Source organism: Puntigrus tetrazona, chromosome 22 (genome assembly GCF_018831695.1).
Source record: "Puntigrus tetrazona isolate hp1 chromosome 22, ASM1883169v1, whole genome shotgun sequence".
NCBI classification, from domain to species: domain Eukaryota; kingdom Metazoa; phylum Chordata; class Actinopteri; order Cypriniformes; family Cyprinidae; genus Puntigrus; species Puntigrus tetrazona.
In genome coordinates, this window is record NC_056720.1 from 5,579,110 (window position 1) to 5,590,125 (window position 11,016).

General features: G+C 38.0%; 2 protein-coding genes across 2 annotated transcripts in view; both read left to right on the plus strand.

Moving 5' to 3' along the window:
- pdhb (pyruvate dehydrogenase E1 subunit beta) overlaps nucleotides 1-3,932 on the plus strand; it is a 4,857-nt gene extending 925 nt beyond the window's left edge. Inside the window, exons 3-10 of the mRNA XM_043222749.1 lie at nucleotides 361-468; nucleotides 551-613; nucleotides 700-735; nucleotides 807-1,092; nucleotides 1,170-1,280; nucleotides 1,793-1,884; nucleotides 3,096-3,237; nucleotides 3,495-3,932. Of these exons, the coding sequence (XP_043078684.1) occupies nucleotides 361-468; nucleotides 551-613; nucleotides 700-735; nucleotides 807-1,092; nucleotides 1,170-1,280; nucleotides 1,793-1,884; nucleotides 3,096-3,237; nucleotides 3,495-3,640 (984 nt within the window). The 3' untranslated portion in view covers nucleotides 3,641-3,932. The remainder of the gene's footprint in view (nucleotides 1-360; nucleotides 469-550; nucleotides 614-699; nucleotides 736-806; nucleotides 1,093-1,169; nucleotides 1,281-1,792; nucleotides 1,885-3,095; nucleotides 3,238-3,494) is intronic.
- An 887-nt stretch (nucleotides 3,933-4,819) lies between these two features.
- On the plus strand, nucleotides 4,820-9,233 carry kctd6a (potassium channel tetramerization domain containing 6a). Its single transcript, XM_043222960.1, has 3 exons — nucleotides 4,820-5,086; nucleotides 5,432-5,533; nucleotides 7,622-9,233. Exons 2-3 carry the CDS (start codon nucleotides 5,507-5,509, stop codon nucleotides 8,306-8,308), a joined length of 714 nt encoding a protein of 237 aa, XP_043078895.1. The 5' UTR covers nucleotides 4,820-5,086; nucleotides 5,432-5,506; the 3' UTR covers nucleotides 8,309-9,233.
- Nucleotides 9,234-11,016: the final 1,783 nt, after the last annotated feature.

Genomic DNA, 11,016 nt, shown 5'->3' on the forward strand with positions numbered 1-11,016 from the left:
TTCATAGAAAATATATATAAAAATATAAAAAGTTATATATACAAATTTATATATAAAAATTTTCTCTCTCTCTCTCTCTCTCTCTTATATATATATATATATATATATATATATATATATATATATATATATATATATATATATATATATATATATAAAAATTTTATTTATATACATATATATACATACACATACATATATACATATACACCCTTGGCACTATGTCTACATATTATATGTCCCATTGTGTTACTGTGTTTTGTTTAGACTGTACTAAGGTATTACCATGCTTTTCCTTACAGTATATTGTGCTACCATTGTAAATCTCGTTGTATAATTAATTGCATTTTATCGGTTCAGGTAACGGTCCGAGATGCCCTCAACCAGGCCATGGATGAGGAGCTGGAGAGGGATGAACGGGTTTTCCTCCTCGGAGAGGAAGTCGCTCAGTATGACGGCGCATATAAGGTTAGATGCAAATATTTGTATTGTATTTTGCAAATCAGCACTAGACATGGCATCTTTTAAAGTTGCTTGTGTTGGTTTGCAGGTTAGCAGAGGCCTTTGGAAGAAGTACGGAGATAAACGCATCATTGACACACCAATTACAGAGGTGACCATGATGATAAACTTGCGCGTTACGTATTTTTGTTGTTGTTGTTGCTATGTTTAAAAGCATTTCCTGCTTTTTCCATTCAGATGGGCTTTGCCGGCATCGCCGTTGGAGCGGCCATGGTGAGTTTTCCTGTAATGACGTTGATTAAAAGAATGCCAGCTCCATCGTAACCCGTCACGTCCTCTCTCAGGCTGGTTTGAGGCCCATCTGTGAGTTCATGACCTTCAACTTCTCCATGCAAGCCATCGACCAGGTCATCAACTCCGCCGCCAAGACCTACTACATGTCTGCCGGCCTGCAGTCAGTCCCCATTGTGTTCCGCGGGCCCAACGGAGCTTCGGCCGGCGTGGCCGCCCAGCACTCTCAGTGTTTCGCCGCCTGGTACGGTCACTGTCCCGGCCTGAAGGTGGTCAGCCCCTTGAGCGCCGAGGACGCCAAGGGCCTTCTGAAGTCAGCCATCCGTGACGATAACCCTGGTGAGTTCCTCGCCGCGTGCCGCTGATGATCGCAGGAAGTGAGGGCATCTCTGACCGTTGTCTCGTGTCCCTTTCAGTGGTGGTTTTGGAGAACGAGCTGATGTACGGCGTGCCGTTTGAGATGTCTGAACAGGCTCAGTCAAAAGACTTCGTCGTGCCAATCGGAAAAGCTAAGATCGAGAGACAGGGTGGGTGATGTTTTGAGTGCTGAGTATAATAGTTGGGATGCATGATTTTGGATTTTTGCCAATATTTAATATGCTTTTTTTTTTTATACTCATTTTGGCTGTTCCGATTTTGTTTGGAAACAACACCAAGTCTCTCCTGTGCAGAAATTATAAGCAAAAGTATTTAGATCTTAATTTTTGGGTGAACTGTTCCTTTAAATATTTTGTTACTCCATCCCAAATTAAAAATTGCTGCAATCACTTCATCTAGGTCCAGAAAAGTATGAAAGGCTTTGTCAGGATGCTCCATCTGGCATGAGTGGTTCGACCGTGATGTTATGAAGAATATTTTAATAAAACAAAATGTATTCAACAATTCAGCACTGTAACGTCACCGTAGTGCCAGTTTGAGAGTATTCGGTGAACAGCATACGCAGTTTAAGTCCAAAAAGTATTCTTGTAGCTTCATGACCATATGGTTGAACCGCTGATGGCGGATGGACTTTCATACTTTTTTTGTCTGTTTGATGCAGGAAATCACGTAACACTGGTGTCTCATTCCCGAATGGTCGGCCTGTGTCTCGACGCCGCTGCCGTCTTGGCCAAAGAAGGGATAGAATGTGAGGTATGGTGTCTTTTTTGTGTGTGTGTAATTGTGTTAAATGCCATTTTTAGTTTGGCTGAAATAAAGACTTGATGCACATTTTAAGGATTCCGAAGAGCTGATTTGATTGATAGTAAATGAATGAAGCGGTCGTTCGTGTAAAATGCAGTGAAAGAAATATTCCAAAAAGTAAAAACCATTTACATAGTCTTAAAAAAAAAAAAAAAAGGCAAAAAAGTCATTTGGTGCGACCATGATTTATATTAAAATTAACTTCCTTAACATGCTTAACATTTTTATGTAGATAGACAGTAATTAAGGTGTTTTGAAACAAAAGTATTTGCAATTCTTTTTTTTTTTTTTTTTTTTTTTATTTAATCTTATATTGTTGCGCTCTAATTTCAAAGTTGCCTCCTTAAATGTAGTTAACGGACTAAAAGTGATAAAGATGTTTTTAAAATCCCTTTCACTTAAGCATACTATAGCACTGATTCATATTTATTTAATCATTTAATTTAAATTAAAAAAATGCACAAAAAACTGCCAATCTGGGACATATATCTATAATGGAAAACACTCTGCAGTGGTCGCACCGCCTGATATTTGGTCGCACCGCATGAGGTTTGTAGAATTTACAAGCTCAGAATTAGTCACCTGAACAAAACATGGAAGGTCACTTTGAAATTTATAATAAAAAGACTTAATATTTTTAAGCTTAATATTTTTTTTTTTATACCACACAAAATCCATATTTGGTAACTACATATCACTATATATATATATATATATATATATATATATATATATATATGTTATTTGTTAGAATGTTACGATGGAAATGCAAAGGAAACATGCTTTGCCGTTTTATACAGGATTACAAAACCCTTTGGAGATCATGCAGACGGTGCAGATAATTAATCTGAATAAATTAAGGGTCGTTTCAAAGATGTTTCCGAAACGCCGGACGCACCACATGATGTTCTGACACTTTGAATAACAGAGAAATGACAAATAACAAATTTTTTTAGGAAAGTCTCCCATATATAGGAGAGGTACTCTGTCATTGTTTTTTAGCACTTAAACCTATTTTTTAACAGAAAAGATGCAATCAGACAGAAAACGTAGACTTAATTGACCCGTATGTGTGTTTCTCACATTTAGCTAATAGCTGAAATAGCTAAAACAATTCGGATGGAATCTGTGAACTCGGACCCCTCTGTTTTCTTCTGTAGGTGATCAACATGCGCACAATCCGGCCTCTGGACTCGGAAGCCATTGAAACAAGCATAATGAAAACCAATCATCTCATCACTGTGGAGGGAGGCTGGCCTCAGTTTGGAGTCGGGGCAGAGATCCTCGCCAGGATTATGGAGGGTATATACATATATATTATCATCTATAACCTTACTGTATTTTTTACCATTCAATTGAATGGAACGCTAGAGCACTCTTTGCTGTTTTCTGCACATATACTGCTTGGTTTTTTAGTACGAAACAAACTCATTTAAACGTCAGTATGCTGTATTTTTTGTTGGACGATTACTTGCTCTGCTTTCAAATGTATTAGGGAGCGTGTCATACCGAACATTTCTCCTCAGCAAATGGATTTGTTATTTCTTTTTCGATTCAAGGTCCTGCTTTCAATTACCTGGACGCCCCTGCGGTCCGGGTCACGGGTGTAGATATTCCAATGCCGTACGCCAAGATTTTGGAGGACAACAGCATACCGCAAATCAAGGACATCATCTTCTCCGTCAAAAAGACTCTGAACGTTTAACATAATAGATGTCCCTACTGGAACACATTAAATATCAAATACTACATGTTTTCTTCCCGCTTCTGCCTCGCTGTTTTTGGGAAATGGGATGTCCTCTTTCATCTTGTACAGGTCTTTCTGTTACACGGCCCTTTCTTCATTGGCAATATATTAAAAAAAAATGTTCTCATTGACTCTGACATGAGGTTTTGTCATGAGGGTAACGTTTATTACGCCTATAAACAACCGATCATGTGTATTATGCTGTAAATTCTACTGTAAGCTAAAGTAATAAACTTTTATCACAAAGGGTTGTAAGAATTGTGGTGATTTATTTCATCTTGCCCTTTAAGAGAAGTTGCGAGATCGCGACGCCAACATGTCCATTAAATGCGTTTTGCTAAAGCTGTATTTTGCCTACTTGCAAGACAAAAAAGTATTGTTATAAAGCATTTAGTCCAATAACGTGACCTTGAGTTTTTTTAGATGTTTTGTGGGAATGTATGCAGACTTGTGACAGCGTTGCCAGTCTGTGAGATTACAAGGATTTTAGTATTATATCAAATTTTTGTTAAATTGGGATAGATATTTAAGTTGATGATCATCGCGGAAATAGAACGGTTTGTATTTAACTTTAATTTAGAGGTTAAAATCCACAGCAGGGTTTTCATCAATAATATTATAATAAACGTTTTGTTAAAACACATTTAAAACATAGAAATAAATGACTTTAAAAGCCCTTTTAGCAACAAAAATGTTTTTGCTCACATAATATATGCAGGTGTATTGTGTGTGTGTATATATATATATATATAACTGAACAAAAATAATGTTTATACATATACAAATATGCATAAGTTATGTGAACATATATGCGTAAATACATTTCATTTTCAAAATATATAATGTATGTGTGTGCTTTTAAATATGCGTAATGAATATTTACGTTAGTACACAAACATATAATACGCAAACAAAAACGTTTATGTATGATGCGATGAATCATTTGACAGCACTAGCTGAAATACTTTGTTTTAACGAAAATTAACAAATTTATTAAGAGGTCGACAAAAGACGTGTTCGTGAATACTTTAGGCATCTTATTAAACGCATCCGGTTTGAATTATTAATGTTTCGGATGAACGTTACGGATTCAGACGGGGCGGGGTTTGTGTTGCGGGCGTGGCCTCGCTTCGTGGGCGTGTCATTTCCGCTCATCCCACGCCGACGTCTCCCTCTCATCCGTCCCGCTCCGTGTGAATCCACAACATAAACATTACAGCTATCTTACAGCCTTTACTCGGGCAGCCGAGTCTCTCTTAAACTGAAATATACTTATATTTCGAAAAGCCTCTAAACTCTCCCCGTTTAATTCCTCCACATCCCGACGCTTTGAACGAGAAGAAACAACTCCACCGGACGAGGAGGAGAGACTAAATCCCCGAGACTTAACGCATTTGCAACGAGGTAAATACAAGCAATCCGTTTTTTTATTTTTTATTTTATTCGCATTAAGCGTTAGATTATTGATCACGTGTCTTTTGTGCGTATTAAACGCGGTACGCAGCGGCTACGCGTTATGCGCGCGCTGCGTCGCCTTTGATCGTTATTAATAATAATTTCCTAAATATCGATAGTTTGTTTTCCCTAGCTAGTTATATTTTTGTTTGTTATTGAGACGTCGTAAAAAAATGCGCTGGGATGCTGGGAAATCCTTAGGTGTCCTTCACGTGCGTCATTCATTTGGCGATTTTAACGTGATGTTAACGCAAGTAACGTCTGAACTGTGAAGCACTGTGTTTATTTCTTAAGGTTGAGGTGTTTATACCCCGTAAAGGCTGCAGAGAGAGTCATTCATCGCACCGCTGAAGAGGAACCATTGGCCACATGGAGAATGGAGACTGGGCTCACATGGTAAATATAAACGGATGTGCAAAACATGGAAATATACATAAGAAAAGCCGTATGTTTTGGGTGGTCGCTATTGATATTTGCTAGGCCTGCCTGCCTAGAAACCCCCATGTCTTTATAATATTCTTGTGCTAATATCGTTATGGTGCTTCGCCACGCAGTGTTTTGTGTGTCTCCAGGGTGTCGCTAGACCAGGGTTATTTAGACCCGGTCCTGGAGGGCCGCCGTACAGCGGGGTTTATCCTCGGTTTAGCTTGTTAAACACACCTGATCCAGCTAATCAGGGTTTTGCTAGCACTGAAACCTCCCAGGCAGGTGCACCGAGGCAAGCTGGAGCTGAACTCTTCAGGACGACGAATTCAGGCTGTTGGGCATTAGCCCGTTTCACACAGCGATGCTAGTAAATTGCCACAAGATTACTGAAACTACTTTACTGGTAAACGCCAAAAATGCGCCATTCACTGCATTCAGATATCCGTTTATCATGGTATTGGTAAACTGCGACATGCTCAACCAGACAAATTACCATTAAACAGCTGCGCCTCCCAGTTTTTACCACATTACCAGTATTTTTAAAAAGGTCCTCTTCGCACATGATCTCGTTGTGGAAATTTACCGGTATTTTACCAGATTTACCATTTATGTGTGAAAGAGGCTTGCAAGAGTGGTTGCTTGCCACTTTGCTTGCCACTTTAAGAACATAACGACCAATAATTCAAAGAGGAAATGAAAACTAGCTTGAAGAGACGGCCATTTTATCTAATGGTCCATTCTGTCCGAGAGTAAAAGTGTAAACAGGAAGTTGGTTGCTAGTCACCGGCATAGATGTAGAATAGCGTATAGTGTATATATAGTATATGTAGATGCCTTATTGGTGACTGTACGGAAGCCGTCTGCCAAATTGTAACGGTCAACTTGACATCATTTACCATAGTGAACGCTGAATATTTTAAAGATGCCAGAATCTTGCACAGAACAGCTCGACGGCTCTGTTCAAATCTACAGTATGGCGAGTTAAGTCAAGTTGACATGATGGCAAGCTGATATGACGTGCTTGAATCGGTCAAAAAAAGGGGGGGGGTGTATATATATCTAGACATTGGCAGTACTACAGTGGGCTACTCAAATTTTGCAATAGTCTCTGGTGTTAAATTAATGTTTATTGCATATTTCAGTTCACCATGATGGTGTTTGGTGCTTGTGTGAATGACACTGAGCACCTTCTATATATGTTCAAAAAAAGCTGTTCGTGATGGGCTTTGGTTCATTACGTGACTTTCTCATCAACGCCTGCATTTGGTGGTTATCGGTGTATTTCAATGTACAAAACAGATTTCAGTACTCTTAATTGGTTGGTATATTAACAGTGTATCAGTTAACGAAATTACGGTATTTAACTGTAAATTTAACTTAAAACCCTCAAACCTAAAATGGTATTACCATATTTTTTTACAGTCGAATTCCAGCAACGACAGCTGCCATTTTTTTTCGTAATTTTTTTGTTTTTTCCAGTGTAGGTTGCTCTTAGCAGCACAGAATAAAGTGGCCCATTCCAGTTTCCTGCGTTTTTTGCCAATGCCTAATAAAACTAAGTATATTACAGCGTGACAGCATGTTGTCATATCGTAAGACAATTTGTGTTGCAAATGATATTCCTCTTTTTTTGTTTTGGGCGTAGGCATTGCCATATAAACCAACGCACGTTCCATAAAGCGAAAGCGCACATCTGGACACACAGTTGGGATATGAACAGTTGCGATACACTGTGTTGATTTGTCAGTCGTTTAGATTGGATTCCAATCAAATATGCACAAAATTAGATTTGGGCTAACAGTCTGAATAAGGCTTTAGTTTACACACTAGAGTTTCCATAGAAATCGGTGTTCTCAAGAGTAGTGAAAACAGCAGATTGCTGGACCCCAACAAATCCTCCTGGGTCAAACAGTTCACTAGAAAATCCAATCCAGCTGAAGTTCTGCTGGGAAGCAACATAAGTTTGAAAGTCGATGGTTAAATGTTTGTAGTATCAGTACAAGCACCATCTTGACAGGAACGAAATGCATATTATGTTTGTGTTCTTCTTTGTTGTAGATGATGGATACGGTTACCCTTAACGTTGGTGGCCACTTGTACACCACATCGCTCTCCACCCTCCAACGTTATCCGGACTCTATGTTGGGTGCAATGTTTCGTGGTGACTTTCCCACCGCACGAGACGCCCAGGGCAACTATTTCATAGATCGAGACGGTCCTCTATTCCGTTACATCTTAAACTTTTTACGAACGTCGAAACTGACTCTGCCATGTGACTTCAAAGAAACCGAGCTCCTTCGGAAGGAAGCAGACTTCTATCAGATCGAGCCCTTGATCCAGTGTTTAGGAGACACCAAACCACTTTATCCATTGGACACTTTTGAGCAAGTGGTAGAACTTTCAAGTACTCGTAAACTGTCCAAGTACTCAAACCCGGTGGCGGTCATTATCACCCAGCTCACGATCACCACCAAAGTTCACGCGCTACTTGAAGGCATCTCCAACAACTTCACCAGATGGAATAAACACATGATGGACACCAGAGACTTTCAAGTGTCTTTTACCTTTGGACCATGTGATTACCACCAAGAGGTTTCCCTTCGGGTGCATCTGGTGGAGTACATCTCCAAGCAAGGCTTCACGATTCGCAACACGCGGGTGCATCACATGAGCGAACGCGCCAACGAGAACACGGTAGAACATCACTGGACATTTTGTAGAGTTGCGCAAAAGGTTGAAGACTGATCGACGCTGCATTCATGTCAGAACTTTAAAGATATTTATTGGTAAATTCCAAGCAATTTGAGCATTAACGAGTTTAACAAAGATAGGAGTGATTTTTAAGAGTTGCAAACTCGTAATTAAGGTAATTATTGTTTGAGGTAGCCAGTAATGAACAGAATGAAAATGTTTTTGTTGTATTTGGGCAAATTGTGTTATGTTCATCTTCTCAACCACTTTAGATGTTCATAGACAAAAGAAACCTAAACAATTTCTAGAACTACTATATACCTCATGCCTGGAAAAAGTGACCCAATTTTTTTTTAAAATTGTCAGATCCATATGCAACTTGAATCTGCATATATCTGAAATGTTAATATATGTAATGCATCAATGTTAAATATACAGTATTCAGTTGTATTTATAGTATTTCTGCAGATATTTTGTCCTGTGATTGTCTTTCAACTATAAATGGTTTGCATGATTCTATGGTATCTGCACTATTGTTGATTCAGTAATATTTCCTCTTTGAAATATGTGTAAACGGCTTAATTCGCATTATGCTCAATATGTTTTCTTGCCCAAAGCTTTAAGCAAACAATACCTCTTTGGCTTCTAGACCAAAATTTGGAGTTAATGTCCCATTTAAAAGTGATTTTGGTCTCAAAATGCATGCAAGACTCGAGTTAGTACCTGTGAAGCTAAGAACATCCATTAAAATTGAAGAGTTCATTCATGTGTGTAATGAATTTGACCTACACATTAAAAACAAGTGTTTCATCATATATTATTATTTGGTTGTAGATGTCTTGGAATAACATTTCATTGGAAGAACCTTTTGGTTTTATCATTGTAATTAATTTAAATTATCATTTTAATGGGAAAGTTACTTTCAGATGCCACTCTTTCAAATGCAATAACTTGAATAAATAACTGGATTATCTAAATATATCTGATTTTGTTTATTTATATATATATTATATTATAAGGTCGCTTATACCATCATTTGTGTTGAGACTCATAAAAGCGCAACGCAAGAAGTTGAAAATGGCAGATGTAATATATGTATAATTAATTTTTTGTGTATTAGTCACAATCTTCAAATTACAAAAATCTGTAAACATGCTCTCTTTTTGTGAATATGGCATTTAAAGTGGCAGTGTGTATTTCTGTGCCGCTAACAACACCAAATGAAATTTCAGTCTGTTTGTTTGACTGGTGTTGCATAGCAACAATAACTCAACCAATGGTTTGGGGTGAGGGATGTTTGTCAGATCAATGATAAATGGGGAAATTTGTTTAAATAGTCTTTTAACGCATACTGCAGTTTTAGCATTTAAATATTTAACAACAGTATATGAGTAGTGAAACAAATTGCAATGACCACAGAAGAAGCTGGTAGCTCATTAGCTATGCTTCCCCTGTTTTTGTTATTTTATTATTAATCATAAAAAGCTTTGTGCAATGGCCTATTAGGACTGAGAGCTTTAGCGTATTTCTGTCAGCTAGCATTGTGGTTTTATTGATAATTTACTCAGGATTTGTGGTGCTGCCACAAATCTAAAAGTGATGTTTACTGGTAATGTGTGTGTGTGTGTGTGTGTGTGTGTGTGTGTGTGTGTGTGTGTATGTGTGCGCGTATGTGTGTATCTTTGCAGGTATGCCAGTTCTATTTTGGTGTTGTCTAATATATTGCGTCTACGCTGTGGCAATTTGTTTTTCTTAAGAAAAGGTAAGTGACGTCATGCTAGGGTGGTTGCCATGGAGTTGCAAGGTAGTTGTTTTTAGCACATTACTATGCAGTTGCTAAGGTGCTCTGTGTGGTTGCTAGGTGGTTGCTCACTATCCTCAGTAAAAGAATAGCTCACTACCAAATCTCTGATACATTTGTCTCTAGATTTTAAGACCCACCCTTCAATACAAAGCATTTTTGCCGGTTAGCATGGTAGCTTCAGCTCCTGCTGGTAGATGCTGCAACTACACCAACTGCCTGCAAGAAAAGCTAAGGAAGCTAATGCTAAGATGCTAATGCTTCTTTAGAGGTACAGTGTTGTGTTTATTAAAACTCGGCAAATACTTTATTATCCAATGTTTAAAAAAGTGTTTCTTGCGCACGTTCTTTGTTCATTCGTGTATATTATTTTAAGCTTTCTTCATTGCAGGTTGTCCTAATTTCTGTCTCGTCTGGCATTGACTCGCCCACCAAATAAAACAAAATGGCCGCCACGAGAAGGACTGAGAGCATGCCCCTCCAAACCAAAGCGTAATAATTTTAAGACAAATAACAGCAATTTCATTATCAAAAAACACATGGTAAATAAATAAATGATGCAATAGTAGTACGGTGTGTAGGTCTACAGTGATCAATACGGAGCTGTGCTTTATTTAAAAATCTATACAAATAAAGAGACGTTTGATGCATTATATTTGCTATTTACTTAAAGCCGCAATTTCACACAGCCACATTTCTGCAAAATATGTGCTTGGAAGTTCAACTTCTAGCGGTGTCCTTTTGTATTTTTCCAAGTAAATAGTTATAATTCCAACAATCCTATCATTGTTGAGAATGTACTTTAATTTGTGGGGGTTGGGCTCTTGCTTGCCCATCCCCCACTGCCAAACTACAAACCCTGTCGGAATATAATCTAATAATATTTTTTGTCATATGTTTATATATATATATATATATATATATATATATATATATATATATATATATATATATATATATA

What these genes read in the sequence shown, in the direction of transcription:
- kctd6a (XM_043222960.1), top strand. Translation starts at nt 5,507, where the DNA reads ATGGAGAATGGAGACTGGGCTCACATG. An exon ending in ATGGAGACTGGGCTCACATG is followed by an intron (nt 5,534 to 7,621) that starts GTAAATATAAAC and finishes TCTTTGTTGTAG; the next exon opens with ATGATGGATACGGTTACCCT.